The following is a 16,880-nucleotide window of genomic DNA, read 5'->3' on the forward strand; positions in this document are numbered from 1 at the left end:
GGTTTAATTATTCAATCATTCATTCCCAGAATAGTCTTTCTAGTGGGATATCTATGTCCACAAATTCTGCCTTTGCCATTCCTTTCTGAAGCATGCTACATTCTGGCAAGTGCCTGCTGTGGGGATACTTCTGCCTTGGAGCCTAATTTACAATGCAGAAGTGCAGTTGTGATTTGGGTAGGCATGTCTTTGCATTCAGGTGCTTGTTCATTCTAGTCTTGTTGCTGCTCCTATTCAATCCTCTTGTATGTGAGGATATGAACAACAAATGTGACTTCACAAGGGGAATCTCAAGCAACATTTATAGGTTAGGAGATATAATAATTGGTGGAGCCCTGTCTTTTGTACAGCCTAATATTGGTTTGAGGGAATTTAATGAACCTCCAAAAGTATTTCCAGGTCGTTTTAGGTAAGTTGCTGTTTCTTATCTGGCAGTAGTAAAGCCATTTGCCAGAAAGTCTGAAGAAGGCAGAATGTTTAGCTGATATTAATATTTGAGCCTTAGATGGGGTTAGGCTTTTCTTTGTAGGTATTCTTGGACCCTGCCTGCCAATGAATTTTACAAATCACCATTGTTGCTAGGAGTGCCTTTTCAAGTACTCTTAGTTCATAAATTGGCCTCTTTAGATCCTGCCAATCTTTGATAATCTGTACTACTGTGCCCAGCAGATTGGACTACTGTGATGCATACTGTGTGGGGCTGTTTTAGCAAACATCTCAGAAGCTTCAATGGATACAAAATGTATCTGCAACTGTAAGGAATATTACAACCACATGGCCCTCCATTAAATAACCTACCACTCCCATCCCATTATTTATTTCATTTCTCCGTAACCTCCAGCATAGCCTTTTTTGGGATGATCAAAGGGAATGCCCGTCCTTTTCTCTTCAGCAGAAAAGGTGTTTGCATGCAAATGATGTTGGATAATGTCCTTAACTGGTTGCCTGTTTGGGGGACGTCTTCAAGCTGCCTTGAGAGGGGTCTTTTTGCATGTGCCATGTTGTTCATTGGGTTGTTTTTCACCAGATAAGGCCATAAATAGGGGTTCAGACCAAGAAGAGAAGCACTCTTCTTGGTAAAGTCAAGGCAAAAATAAAGAGTGGAGAATCACCAGCCAAGAGAAGAGAATTATACAATGAATAGAGAAAAATATTTTTATCTAATATTATCTAATAAAGTGCAATAGTGATAAGGTGCTTACACGTAATATAGATGCAATAAATACAATTAATAACTTACATTCAACAGATACAGTCAACGTCCAAATCCCTACCCCGAATAAGTAAAAACGGCCAAAAAGTCCCAGATTGCTCATGTGATTTTTTCTTCTTCTTTTCTTTTTGCAGTTGTATGAAAAAGCAATGTTACGCCTGGAATCACTGGTAAGTAAGAACTGACTCGTGTTAGTAATTCCTTATATGGTGTCCTCCCTTAACTTTAGGTGGAGGAACACTGCAGAGAAGAAAGCCACAAGACCCTGTGCCCAGAGTTTCAAGTGATTCATCATGAGTAGTTTCTCAAATGCTGTTCTTTTGTTTCCTTTGTTAGGTGAAGAAGTGTTGTGGAAAAGAGAGCCCAATAACCTGACAAGGAACAGGTTAAATTTCAACTTGTTTTAAGAGGAACTTTCATCAGGGGTCGTGCCAAAGAGAATGCCACCGTCTTGCCCATTGGTCACAAAGTGTTTAGTTTATGAATCCAAAAGGCCTTTCTGTGCTAAATCCCTTATTGAATATGGTGGAAAACCCATTGTTACATGCAGCACTGTAAATCTGAAGTTGTTCTCTTTGTGGTGATACTCTGAAACTAAACCAAACCGTTTGTGACCAATGGGATTAAATAATGAATTGAATTTGATTTGTTTTTTATAATGTCTCTTTCTATGATGTACTGTATAGTGTACTGTAATCCCATGTATTATACACTCTCTTTGCACTCATGTATTATACACTGTCTCTTTAACCTCCCTATATTGCACTACTGTTGCTTTAAGAAGTATCTATTTATTTTGTATTGGGGCGGCAAGTTTTGCACAAGGCCGTTACTCTGCATTTTGCCTTACCTTGACACCTAAGAGAGTTCATGTGTCTGCGTAGGTTAGTTTTTCTACAAGATTTTCTTTCTTAATGACCAGCCACTTGTTTGTAAAATGAATACTTTATTGTGTATTTATTTGCCTTTTGTTAGATGGTGGCATTCTCTTTGGCAAGACCCTTGATGAAAGTTTCCCTTGAAATAAGTTGAAATTTAACCGGTTCCTTGTTGAGACATTGGGATCTCTTTCCCACAGTGCTTCTCCACCTAACAAATGGGGGGCGGGGGAGAACAGCATTTGAGAAACTATTCGTCGTGAGAGCTGGCCTTTTGTCACTTGAATCTCCAGGCAACAAGATCTTGCAAATTTCTTCCCTGCAGTGTTCCTCCACCTAAAGTTAAGGGAGGACACCATATAAGGAATGACTAACACAAGTCAGTTCTTACTTACCGGTGATTCCAGGCATAACATTGCTTTTTTGTACACCTGCAAAAAAAGAAGAAGAAAAAAAATCACATGAGCATATGAGCAATCAGGGACTCTTTGGACATTTTTAAATTTTCTGGGTTGTGATTTGGACTTTGACTGTATTTATTGAATGCAATTTATTAATTGTATTTATTGCATCTATATTACCTGTAAGCACCTTATCACTATTGCACTTTATTAGATAATATTAGATAAAAAAATATTTTTCTCTATTCACTGTGTATTTTTCTCCTCTCCGCTGGTGATTCTTCACTCTTTATCTTTGCCATAAATAGGGGTTGGCAGGAATACTGCATGTTGATGTATTATGTGATGAGTGACCTGACGCATCTGTGGATGAAGGGACAGCTCATGATTGGTTTGTGTAGCCAAGTGAGTTGGAGAGGGAACACTTTTTGGTGCTGCTGAGTAGCATCAATCAAGCTTAGTTGCTTAGAGAGCATATGTGGGGAGGGAGATGCAGCTTAATGCCTCTTGGCACAGCTTGAATATGCAAGCTAGGATAGATAAAGATTAATGTTCACCACATTTTGGGGCAGAGTGGATTTGGACACCACACTGGTACTTATTATAGGCATCCTGTTGGTTACCCACATTTAATGTATCTGATGCTTTCTTGAGGGTTTAATGGCATAGATCAGCCAACACTAAACCTTTTCACTGTTGTCTTTTCCCTTCATATTGGGGCCAAAGTGAGAGAAAAATCTAATTCAGCCTATATTGTGCTCATATAATCCCACTGACTTCTACTGCAGTACAGCGGTACTGGTCAGGCCCTGGGGTCACTCCTGGACACCGCCCTGACCTGTCTGGGTGAGCACCCGCTGCCCCGAGTGCGAGCCATCCACCAAATGGCTGGGACCCGGCCTGGCCACGCGGAGGTGGAGTGGTTCACCCCTGTAAAGCTCCCCCACCCGGCCGTACGGCAGTGGGGGGAGACTGGCTTGTCCATGGGTTCCCCACCCAGGGTGTCAGACCTCACAGCTGGGCCGTATGGCAGCCGTCCGCTCCTGAAAGACCCCAATTCCCCACCAATGGGGAGGTGCCAAGGGTGCTCACCGGCCCGCTACAGATTTTCCTTATCTAAAATCCTGCCACCAGGGAATTACCTCAGTCCCACCAAGCCAATTACCTTCCTCTTCTCACAGTGCAAGGTAGGCAAAAAAACTCCATTCCCAAGTGCCAATCAGGGACAAGGAGAGAAAAATTCCTACCTGGCCCAAAAGGCGACCGGCTAATCCTGCACTGCAATAGGGTGAGGTGGGTGGGCCGAGCATGAGGCACAACTGAATGCAATGGGGCGGAGAAGCCAGCTAAGGCTACAGGCTCCGCCCCCAATGCTAAGCCCTGGATGCCAGGGTGTGCCTTCTGCTTTCCTCCTTCCAAGGAGGCAAAAGCAGCCACAGCCTGAGTGGCTGTTGCCACTGGCCGGGATGGCTGAATTCTCTTTCCTATTATAAATTTCACTTTCTTATTTTTGTAGGGGTGATGTATTGCGAGTCCTTTGGACCTCTGTTTCTAGTTACAATGAACAAAATATTTCGTTGGATGCAGCCAGCTTTTCTCGTGGTAAAAAAGGAAGGGGGTGCCCCCTTTGACCAACAAGAAAGGTTATGCTGGGGTTTGTGGGACATGTATGGATAAAACCTACGTGAGATGGGGTCTGTAAAAAGAAAGGGAACTGTGTGAGACTGACTGAAAAAGCTGGCTGGATCCAGCCCATTATCTTTGACAGAGGTTTTTCAGTCTCAAATTAATGTGTTTCTTATTGCAGCATGGCACCTAAAAACTTCCAGCAAGCCCTGGCCTTGATATTTGCCATTGATGAGATTAATAAAAATCCTAGACTCTTGCCCAATGTCACTTTAGGATTCTGTATCTATGATAGCCAATTTATTGCAAGTTGCACTTATGAGGCCATTGTGGATATGTTGTTTGCTAAGCAAAAGAGAACTCTCAATTTTAAATGTCACAGAAAAAAGGATGTGTTGACTGTCATCGGGGGGTACACTGTTGAAACCATCTTGCAGATGTCCACTATCCTGACTATTTACAAGATTCCACAGGTATGTGTATTATGTATTCAGAAATAAACAGCTCTTGTTGTTTAAATGTACTCTGATATACTGTGCCTTGATTTAGCATGATCAAACACACATAACATGAATAATAAAGAAGACAATGCAGGAAATAACAACAACAACATACGATTTATATACCGCTCTTCAGGACAACTTAATGCTCACTCAGAGCGGTTTACAGAGCATGTCACCATTATCATCCCCACAACAAACACCCTGTGAGGTGGGTGGGGCTCAGAGAGCTGTGGCTAGCCCAAGGTCACCCAGCTGGCTTCAAGTGGAGGAGTGGGGAATCAAACCCAGTTCTCCAGATTAGAGTCCTGCGCTCTTAACCACTATACCAAACTGGCTCACATTCCTCATATTCCTGTTGATGCTCTGGCTGTGTATATGAAGATGATGGCTGAGCAAATGGGATGAATTCTGCCAATCATATCTACAAACGAAAGGGAGGGTGAGTTTCTCTGGTTATCATTTCTGCTGCAGAACCCTGGCTCACCCCTCAAATTGTTCCTGATGTCCACTGAAAGCAGAATTTTGGAAAGATCAGTGGACTACAGTGGGAAGGTAGTGCAACGAACTTCCATTTCACTTATGGAAATGCCTTCTGGTAGCAGGTACAAGCAGTGAGTCCAGCTCAATGTGTGTACCTTTTGTGAGCTTTTGGGGATGGAGGGGGAGAATGAATCCACATTAGCAAGGAAAGTCAAAATCTATGGAAAGTCTAAATCCTCCTCACTCATACTGTTGTATCTTCTTCTTACCTGAATTTATGATTTTATTATAACTAATCTGCCTGTCTACTACTTTAAGATCTTGACTCCTGTTTCTCCTGTTCTTCTCCTCTGAAAATATATACAAAACACTTCGCAATCTTCTAATGAGAACTTCTAATTAAATGAATCAGTATCTATATAGATGATACAGATATTAATATATACACACATACTGCATTGTAAAGTTGTTGAATTATATATTGGAGCAGCACAGCTCTACAAAAATAGGTAACCGGAGGGTTGTGCATGTTTTTGTACATGAAAGAAGCAGCTGTAGGCAATAAAGTCCTGCACACAGATACATGGAACATAGATGACAGTGGTGTTAAAGGGAATACTCCCTCAAAAAAGCTTGGTATCTTGGGATGGAGCATTAATCTATTATTGCAAAATTAATCTGAATGTTTTTAATAAGCAATCAGTCAGTCTAATTCTGCCTCACATGATATTTTCTGTTTATCAGATTTCGTTGTTTTAGATCTGCAAAATGATCAAAATTAGAAAGTCAGTATTATCCAAACTGTACAGGATGACTGATGGATGGGGAGGGATGTCTTCCAAGTCTATCAGTTAAACTCTGTGTATGTACAAAACATGGAAGTCTGATTGACTTATGCATGCTATTAAAACACTGGAAAACAATCTATTCTTACATGTTTCTGCAGGCTCAAAACTTCAATGGATTGTCGTCATTGTAATTAGGAACTCATTTCGTATTTCTAAATAATATTTGCAGTTGAGAATTTCATATTGGAAAAAAATCAAATATTGTTCAGAATATTTGAAAATATAACTCAAAAGGGAAAGCTAAGGACTTTGTTTTTCTAGAGCATAGCAGTCTAGAAAGTTCTAGTTATTTCTCCATTTTATAATAACCTACATTTTCCCTATTAGATCACTTACAGTATATATGAGACTACACTAAGTAAGAAAATGGAATTCCCTTTCTTATACCGGATGGCACCAAAGGAAGCTACTCTGTACACAGGGATTATTCATCTACTCCTGCATTTCACATGGACATGGGTTGGCCTTATTGCCTCTGATGACGATGATGGGGAAAGTTTTGTTCAAACCCTGGCAGCACTGATGGCCCAGAATAAAATGTGTGTTGCATTTTTCCATAGAACTGCAGCCATAGACAGAAGATCTTTGTTTTCATATAGGAAAAACATAGGAAGAATGTATTCAGCACTTTCTTCAACTTTAGCCAATGTAATTATTGTTAGTGGGGACTCTTGGTCTCTACTTCCTTTATTACTTTTATTAGAACATTTTGAGTTTACTGAAAATAATCATATAGGGAAGGTCTGGATTATAACAGCACAATGGGATCTCATAAATACAATCAGTGAGGACGGCTTCACTTCAAAAACCTACAATGGCACCTTGTCTTTTGCATTCCATACAAATACAGTGCCAGGATTCTCGAAGTTCCTCAAAACCCTAAATTCTGATAAGTCACTGATGAATTTTCTCTGTGTATTCTGGCGAATAGTGTTTAAGTGCTGCATTCTCAATGAATATATAGAAAACTGCAAAAACTGTACAGGAGACGAGGAGCTGGAGAGCCTACCTGGCTACATGTTTGAGCTAGATATGACGGATCAGAGCTACACTATCTACAATGCTGTCTATACTATAGCTCATATATTGCATACATACTTCTACAGAAAAAGAAGCATGCTGGGTAGAGGGTCAGATCAGCTGAGCATTCAACAATGGCAGGTAAATCAGCATTGTAAATGTATTTCTGAGTCACACAAAAAATCTTTGGAATAATAAAAAAGCCCCCCCTCCCCCCAAACCACTGGATACTAATGAAGACATATACTATCGTGGTAAAACAATTGGAAGATTACAGAAATTGCAAAGCGTATTGATTTTTTCCAAGTTTCCATCTTTGTGGTCTTAGATTGGGGCAGTCATCCCACCCTACTGACAGAGTCCTGGCTGGCAAAGCTTGCTGGATGGCTTTTCTTTCTCTTTCCTGTTTATCGTTCCTTCCTATTCCTTATGTTTGTTCTTATGTCTTGACTGTTGGAGCTAATGAACTTACGGACTGGAATAGCATGGCTTCTAGACTGACATGGGAACTGAGAAAGAAGCCCCTTGTAGCAGGAGTCATCAAAGATCGATGACCCTGCTAACCTCCAGGGAGGAGCTTCTACCCATGAATTGTTACTGCTTGGACCACTGTGCATGGTACTTCATGGTATGTGCACAAACTTTGCATTCTCCAGTATCCAGGGTGGGGAAGACACAACTTATGGGATATATAAAAGTAGTAGAGCTTTCTAATTATTTTGTCAGAGCCAATTGTAGGAGTTTTCTCCTGAAGGAGGCCTCTGTATCAGTACAGTAGGGCTATGTAAAGTTGTGCACCAACTTCCCAGTGGCTGTCCACATAGTTTCCAATGAAAAATAGCCTCTACAGGCTGCAAAGATAGCAGAGCCTCATAGAGTGTGATCCATATCAGTATTTCCTACTTTCTGGCTCCATATGCCAGGTTTATGTAGCCTTGGATCCACCTCCTGAGAATAGACAGATACCCTGGCATGCATGAATGATGTTCTGAAAGAGACCCCCCAAAAAGTCAGATTTTCTCTATCAAGGCCTTCTTACTCCAGGCCATCTTAACGTCCAGGGAGTGTCACTCCTTTTCCTGTGGAGGATTTAGATTGGGGCAAAGGAAGACTATTTCCTCAGATCTGTAAAAACCTGAATTCACCTTAGGGATGAAAGCAGGATCTATCTTTAACACTACTTTGTCAGTCTGGAAGACATCAAGGACCATATCCACAGAAGGCATGACCACTAAGAAGCCATTTTACAGTTCCTTTGGAGACACAATGCCATCGGCCGGAGGTTGTTTGGATAGAGCCCATTGGACAGAGTTTAAGTTCCATGGGGGGGGGACACCTGTGGGCTACAGGTGGATTGAGAAGAGTCGCTCCTTAAAGAACTTCTTAATATGAAGATGAGAGGAGAGGCCATTATCCAGACTTGAATGAAGGAAGCCAAAACATCTGCTTTTCAGATGGATATCCATAGGCTTTCTTACTTTTGATGATGATGATGATGATGATGATGATGAAGATATTGATGGTGATAACAGAGAAAGCTTTGCTCAAACCCAATCAAAAGACTGATGACCCTGCCTGCCTCCAGGGAGGAGCTTCTATTCAAGAGTTGTGATTGCCCCACCCTGGACCCCTGGAAAACTACTGTTCTTGTGCACTTTAAGTCTGTAGAATGTTTGTAGAGGACACTCAGATGAGGGTCCATTCTATAAATTTTGTTGTATTTTTTCCCAATGTAGCTCCACTCTTTCCTAAAAAACGTCCACTTTAACAACAGTGTAGCAGAAGAAGTCGAGTTTGAAAATGGGGAGTTGTTGACTGGGTATGATATCGTTAATTGGGTCACCTTCCCCAATCAATCCTTCCTTAAAGTCCATGTTGGAAAGACATCACCAAGTGAAGAGTTCACTATCAAGGAGGATTCCATTGTGTGGAATACCAGATTTCAGCAGGTATGGATTACATGCACATCTTATGTCACCTTTGAATGGAAATTTTCAACTGTCCTGATGCTGTAGCATGAACTTCGGGGAATCCGGAGTCCATAAGTCAGGTGCCACAACAGTAAATGTCTTATCCTTAGTGTCCCTTGAACTCAATAAATAATCTACCTCCTTAGTTCAGCCATCTATGTCACTGGGTGGTGTGATGAACAGAAACAAGTGGCAAGGTGCTTACACACAGGCAAATGGCCCTTTCCTCTGCTCTTTAAGGGTTTATCTCTTGTACTCCATTCCTCTTTAATTCAAATTTAACTTGGGCAATTTCTAAAACAATTTCCAGAGTTCATTTCATTTGTCTCCCCCGTCCATGTCATCAGTGCGTAAATCTACAGTGGTGAAGCACTGAAGAAGAACAAACTTGAAGAGATTGCTACAGTGACCAGCACTGCCTTAGCAAATGCTGGGGGGATTTTTAGAGTAGTTCTTGGGGACAGTGGAGTTTGAGGAGAATACGGCACTTACCCAGCTGCTGCATAGCAGCTTAGCTGGGTGCCGGTATTTGCTCCCACGGAAGGAGGAGGGGGCAGAGAGTTTTCCCGGGCAACCGGGCATTGGGCTTGGGGGCGGAGACAGGAGCCTTAGCAGGCATCTCCGCCCTGCTGCCTCAGTCCCTTCCACGTGATTGGCCCACCTGCCTCGCCCTGTTACAATGCAGGATTAGCCAGCTGCAGTTGAACCAGGTAGGAATTTTTTCCCATTCCTAAATTGGCCATACAGGTTTGGGTTTTTTGCCTACCTTGTACTGTAGCAGGAAGAGAGGCATTTTTACCTGGGTGGAGCTGTGTAGGTGTCCTGGCAGGAGAAAGTCGGGGAGTAGGGAGCGGGCCGGTGAGCACCCCTTTGGCAATTCCCCATAGGTGGGGAAAGGGGTCTGTCAGGAAGGAGGGTATGCTTCATGGCTGCCACCACCTGTCTAGACCGCCTCCAGGGAACCCCAGGTGCAAGTCCTTCCCTCATGCTGTATGGCTGAGGCTCTAGGATCTTGAGAGGGAACCCTTTGCCTGGCTGGCTGGGTCCAGGCCAATCATTGAATGGCTCAAGCCCGGGACAGTGGGGCTCGCCCAGACAGGTCAAGGCGGAGGTCCTGGTTGGACCCACTGGCTTGACCTGTACCGCCAGTTGGCCTTGCCGTAGTTTATTGTTAATGCTATGTTTAATAAAGCGGCCCTTAGTTCCAAATACTGTGTCTGCCTCTTTCTTCCGACTGTGGGGGGCAATGTGGCATCACTGGGCCTTAATCAATAAGTACAGTCCTAAGCAGAATTACAATTTTCTGTGCCAATGAACATAGAAGGTGTAATACCGCTTAGGACTTTTCTGAATGGCATAATATTGGGGAAATTAACCATTTTACATATTTTTATATATTTAAATATATATGAATGTAGTCTAAATTGCATATAAAAATTGTGCAGCATGTGTTTATATAGTGGATTTGATCTAACAATTTTTTTTCCTCAGTACTTTTCTGAATGGCATAATATTGGAGACATTCATCATTATACATATTTTATGCATACAGATAGACAGACAGGTAGATAGGAATAAAATACTGAGACTAACTATATTGAATACTGTAAAAAAACCTGAACTGAAAGGGTAGAAAAGCTCATGATCAAGAGAGCAGGACTTCGCTATAAACATTAAACATCTAGTTCATAGAATGAAGGTAAATTTTAATCCATTATGTAAGACCTTGATATTCATATCAGTGAAAGGAGGGGGGTGACATAAATTACAATGAGAAATATTTTAGAAGAATACTAGCTGCTCCATGGCATGATTTTGAGTAATCTCTGACCACACACCCTTTAATTTTACTGTGATTAGGTGCCACCCCATTCAGTATGTGTAGAAAGCTGCCATCTTGGATTCAGCAAGATAGTTCTGGAGGGAAAAGATTTTTGTTGCTATGGTTGTGATAGATGTCCAGAAGATACAATTTCTTCTCAGATGGGTATGTGACAGTGCACATTTTCCCTTGGAATATTGTCAGATACATGCTCACACCCATGCCAAACTGTGTAATCTTAAGAAGACTTCAAAGGGCTTAGAAGGACATAACTGTGTTTAGGACCACAAGGTAAATCTCGCATTAGATGATGGTATGTGCTTTGAAGAATGGAAGCAGTTATTGGTAGCTATCATCAAATAATAAAATCCCTAAGTGAAGTTTAGTGCTACAACTGGATGGCATAAAAGAAGGGATATTAGAACTTCATTATTCGAAATGGCTTTGGGTGACCCAGAACTGAGATCCTAGTTAGTAGATTGACCAGTTAATCCCCTTTTCACCCAAGTTCCTGAACTGTGGAATTATCTTCTCAGATACTTGCTACCCGTAGAGCCTTTCATTTCAGTGCGATCCTATGGAGAGATACATCTTTCTAATTCCTTTGAAGTCAATTGGTTTAGAAGTGTGTAACTGTTTAGGAGTGCACAGTTACTGTTTCAATTCAAACTGGAGTTGGAAGGCCTAGGATTGCAAAGATATTAAGGGATTGCTATATTAAGGCATTGGTTCTAACCAGCTCTTCTGGTTAGAAAAAGGATGGAAGAGTCCCCGTTGATTATGCTTTGGACCATGGGACCTGCATGTACAAAAGCCATGTAGGATAAGGACTATAGTAAGTAAGCAAAAAGGTGGCTGAATCCAATTATCTATCCGAGGCTTTCAGATGGGGCACAGCCTAATTCCAAATATATCTATGTATGTCTAGGGCAAGCATTTGGTCCAACTAAAACTAATGTAGTAATAGTCTTGAGAAACTTCATTTCCATTTCTTTTAGTGAGACAATCATCACTAACTATGGCCGGATAAAAGCCATTTTGCTTACAGAAGAAATACATTTTTTTAAAAAAAGGTTACATACCCATTGCTTGTTTTCTCTATTTAATCACTACCTCATGTATTTATTGTGTTCTAGAAAGGAAATCCATATCAAAGTAAATACATATATTGTCTGGCATCAAAGTAAATCCATATATTGTCTGGCATCAAATTTGCAATGTGTCAAGTCTATAAAACAGTCTGCACATTGTGAAATGAATTATTGACACTGTCTTTGTTTCTTTCAGATGCAGTCCATTGTGACAAGTGCCCAGAAGATCAGTATTCAAATATGAACCGAGATCAGTGTATCCCAAAGCTTCAAATCTTCCTAACCTATGAAGAACCTCTAGGACTCATTTTGGTCTCCCTTGCTATTTTCTTCCCTATAATCACAGCATTAGTCATATGTACCTTTCTAAAGAACTGGAGTACTCCTATCGTCAAAGCCAACAATCGGAATCTCACCTGTGTTCTTCTCAGTTCAATTCTTTTTTGCTACCTTTCTTCCCTGCTATTCATTGGGAAGCCTGAAAGGATAACCTGCCTTCTCCGGCAAATGGCTTTTGGCATTATGTTTAGTGTCTCAGTGTCTTGTATGTTGGCCAAAACCATCATGGTGGTCTTGGCCTTCATGGCTACAAAGCCTGGCAACAGGGTGAGGAAATGGTTGGGGATGAAAATAGTAAACGCCATTGTTCTTTCCTGCTCCTTCATTCAAGTGGGGATTTGTATTGCATGGTTTTGGACCTCTCCTCCTTTCCCAGAGGTTGACATGCACTCAGAGGCTGGGAAAATCATAATAGGGTGCAATGAAGGGTCTGTCTCCCTGTTCTACTGTACACTGGGCTACATTGGCTTTCTTGCCCTCATCAGCTTCACTGTAGCTTTCCCAGCCAGAAAACTGCCAGATACTTTTAACGAAGCCAAATTCATCACTTTCAGCATGCTTATATTTTGCAGTGTTTGGATCTCCTTTATTCCAGCATACCTGAGCACTAAGGGGAAAATGACAGTTGCTGTGGAAGTCTTTGCCATCTTAGCCTCCAACACTGGAATGCTGGCTTGCATTTTTCTCCCCAAATGCTACATTCTTGTTCTAAGACCTGGCCTCAACTCCAAAAAGCTGCTAACAGAGAAAAGGAATTAATCTTGTTACTAAGAGTTTTTTCTGTATGAAATCAATTTTTCTTTTCATTTTTATTGCAACGGATTAGTTCCCTGGTTAGCTGCAGACTGCTTCCTGAATAATCAGGCAGTGTCCTATACCCTGAAATCATTTCAGGGTAAGAAATTGGAGACAGGAATGTTAACTAATTTGATTTGAAAGTAGGACTTGTTTTATGATTTCTTTGTGCCCGGATGAATTTTTTTTCATGGTGAAAAATTAAAATTCAATAGTCATGTTAATAATAAAGTTCACACATATTTTATGTAAAATATGGTAAAATAACTGGATGTAATTGAAAAACTATTGAAGAAAACTGGTAGGTCAAAATGATAATAAAGGAATTTTTGTAAAAAATGAACAAATAATTTACTCCCCCAGTCATAGCTGAATGATCCTTTTGAGGATGACTATCATAAAGATGGGGTTCCATAATTTAAAAGTTTAAATGAATTTGTTTTGGATTTGAAGTTCCAGGAGTAGTTAAAGAAATGGTGCTCATTGGTTTAGATGGGTGTTGTGGGTTTTCCGGGCTGTATTGCCGTGGTCTTGGCATTGTAGTTCCTGACGTTTCGCCAGCAGCTGTGGCTGGCATCTTCAGAGGTGTAGCACCAAAAGAGAGAGATCTCTCAGTGTCACAGTGTGGAAAAGGTGTTGGCAGGTCATTTATATCTACTCAGGAGGGGTGGGGTTGAGCTGAGTCATCCTGTAAGAGTTTCCCAGGGTGTGGAATGCTAATGGCGGGAGGCTTCACTGTATCCTGAGGAGGTTCTTTTGCATATGGATTGGTGCTTGATGTGCTAATCTTCTCCGCAGGGCTATTGTCGGGTGTAGAGTGTTTTGTTAGCCTGGTGTTTTTCAGAACTGGAAACCATGCTCTGTTCATTCTTAAGGTTTCTTCTTTCCTGTTGAAGTTTTGCTTATGCTTGTGAATTTCAATGGCTTCCCTGTGCAGTCTGACAAAGTAGTTGGAAGTGTTGTCCAGTATTTTGGTGTCCTGGAATAAGATACTGTGCCCTGTTTGTGTTAGGCTATGTTCAGCCACTGCTGATTTTTCAGGATGTCCAAGTCTGCAGTGTCTTTCATGTTCTAACATGTTCTAACATGTCTCAGTGTTGTATGTTGGTCAAAACCATCATGGTGGTCTTGGCCTTCATGGCTCCAAAGCCTGGCAACAGGGTGAGGAAATCGTTGGGGATGTTATAACATGAAAGACACTGCAGGAAAGAAGAAACCTTAAGAATGAACAGAGCATGGTTTCCAGTTCTGAAAAACACCAGGCTAACAAAACACTCTACACCCGACAATAGCCCTGCGGAGAAGATTAGCACATCAATCACCAATCCATATGCAAAAGAACCTCCTCAGGATACAGTGAAGCCTCCCGCCATTAGCATTCCACACCCTGGGAAACTCTTACAGGATGACTCAGCTCAACCCCACCCCTCCTGAGTAGATATAAATGACCTGCCAACACCTTTTCCACACTGTGACACTGAGAGATCTCTCTCTTTTGGTGCTACACCTCTGAAGATGCCAGCCACAGCTGCTGGCGAAACGTCAGGAACTACAATGCCAAGACCACGGCAATACAGCCCGGAAAACCCACAACAACCATCGTTCTCTGGCCGTGAAAGCCTTCGACAACTCATTGCTTTAGTTCCTTCAAACCTATTTCCAAGTTGTGATAAAAATTGACCAGGGGTTAACACAATAATTTGTTGAAAACTATAGATGGGGTCCACCTAGCACGTCAACTCAATCTCACTAGACTATCCTCTTTGCTACTGCCCCCATTTCATATTGCATTTGTCCAAGGATGTCCCACAATCCCCAAAATATCCTTTTTGGGCATCTAACAGGCCCCCTGCATTTTTATCAATGTAAAACCTGTTTAGATCTCACCCAGTAACATTGATTCAGCATATTATAATGTGTAGTTAAGTCATGTTAATTGTAATAGGAATTGAATCTAGGTAAGAATATCTCATAGCATGGGCCATTGGCCTAGTAGTATGGAAAAATGGAAGAGGGGAAAGTAGTCTGTGGGATGTAGGGATGGTTCCATCCAGCTTTTTAATTTACATCCCCTGTCATATATGGTTTTTGTTCATGCATGTCTAATAATCTGCAGCATAGATTTCTTAGTGGTCAAAGGGGACCTCCTGCTCTCATTTTCACCAGTGGGAAAACTATTCGTTTCTAACACTGTACCCTGGCATTCCAATCTTAAAGACATAAAATCTGACCTATCTATTTGTAATGCAAAATAAACATTTCTTAATGTATTTTATAACACAATTTACCCATCTCGCTAATCATTTTTCTTTATTCAGGAACTTCTTTATGTTTAAGAGCAATAAAAATGCAAAATAGGCAGGCATAAAAGGTTTATAAGGTCTGGGTTTTTTTTAGTGAAATAACTGTAATTATCCCTTAGTGATAAGTAGGTACTAAGGTCACCTTACCTATTTTGGAACTTACACTCTGTGATCATGTTCTTTCATCATCCAAAAAGGTTCCTCTCCCAAACTCTTCTAAAAGCACCTTTAAATTCTTTATTCCGCAAGCTGTATATGATAGGGTTAAATATGGGGCTAACAACTGTGTAGAAAAGAGACAGATATTTATCAATGTTTGGTGAATAAGCTGAGCTGGGTTTTAAGTATATAATGCATCCAGAACCATAGAATAGGGTCACCACAATTAGGTGTGAAGAACAGGTAGAGAAGGTCCTTTTCCGTCCCTCAGCGGAAGAAATGCCCAGAATGGTGGCAATGATACCGGCATAAGACATTAAGATCATGAGGAATGGAAAAGTTATAAATATCATAGCCACTGCAAACACAGCAATTTCATTCTTTGATGTGTCTCCACATGCCAATTTCAGTAACGGGGGGATGTCACAAAAGAAGTGATTAATCTCATTGGAGCCACAAAAAGACATAGTAAACACCATACTGGTGTGACCAAAGGACATAAAAAAAACCACTTAACCAAGATGCTACAGCTAGACCCATGCACACTTTCCTGTTCATGAGGACAGGGTAATGCAGAGGCTTACAAATGGCAACATAGCGATCGTAGGCCATTGAGGCCAGGAGGAAACACTCTGAGCCACCAAGAAAGAACGTAAAATAGGTCTGAACAGCACATTCCAGGAATGAGATGGACTTGTTCCCAGTCAGCAGATTCGCAAGCATCTTGGGTACATTGACTGATGTGTAACAGATCTCTAAAAAGGATAGGTTTCTCAAGAAGAAATACATGGGTGTGTGAAGGACAGGATCGGCCAATGTGAGTAGAATGATGAGAAGATTTCCTGCCAGAATGATGATATAGATTACCAGAAAAGTAGAAAATAATATGTTTTGCAATTTGGGCTCATCAGAAAGACCCAGGAGGATGAATTCTGCCCATGGTGTGCTATTGTAAAGAATATTTTCTTTCTTGGTCAGCATTCTGGAAAACAAAAGGAAATATGCATCTATCTAAGAGTTTTGGAGAATATGTTCTTTCTTAGTCAATAAATGTATGAACTATGGAGAGAGAGATAGTTTGGCTATAAATTATGGTGCATCAAACCATCTTCCCTGCTAGTGAAAAGGAAGGAAACTTTTTTACCACCAAAAAAAGACTACAGTAGATATCGTGGGAGCTGCACGGACAAAAGCCATGGAATGGGGGATACAGTAAGGAGAACTGGTCTAGTCTAAGTGAAAATATTGTCTTGATCCAACCCATAATACTGCTAAATAACTATTTTGTATGGTTCCAATGCAAGGCCCAAGCAATGATTTGAAGGCACATGATCTAGTTCTAATCCTGAAATTGAGTGAGGGCCAAGCTACACATGACGAATGACACTTGAATGGCAAGTGTATTTCTCCCTGTTCACTTGCCCTCCACTCA

General features: G+C 41.2%; 1 protein-coding gene and 1 pseudogene across 1 annotated transcript; one reads left to right on the plus strand and one right to left on the minus strand.

Annotated features, from left to right (window-relative positions):
* The first annotated feature begins 257 nt into the window (after positions 1-257).
* Positions 258-12,950, plus strand: LOC129339155 (vomeronasal type-2 receptor 26-like). The gene is made up of 6 exons (XM_054993759.1): positions 258-409; positions 1,348-1,383; positions 4,300-4,591; positions 8,706-8,918; positions 11,898-11,916; positions 12,049-12,950. Exons 1-6 carry the CDS (start codon positions 258-260, stop codon positions 12,948-12,950), a joined length of 1,614 nt encoding a protein of 537 aa, XP_054849734.1.
* A 2,524-nt stretch (positions 12,951-15,474) lies between these two features.
* Positions 15,475-16,429, minus strand: LOC129338654 (olfactory receptor 10AG1-like; annotated as a pseudogene).
* Positions 16,430-16,880: the final 451 nt, after the last annotated feature.

The sequence above is a fragment of the Eublepharis macularius genome, chromosome 12, assembly GCF_028583425.1.
Source record: "Eublepharis macularius isolate TG4126 chromosome 12, MPM_Emac_v1.0, whole genome shotgun sequence".
NCBI lineage: Eukaryota > Metazoa > Chordata > Lepidosauria > Squamata > Eublepharidae > Eublepharis > Eublepharis macularius.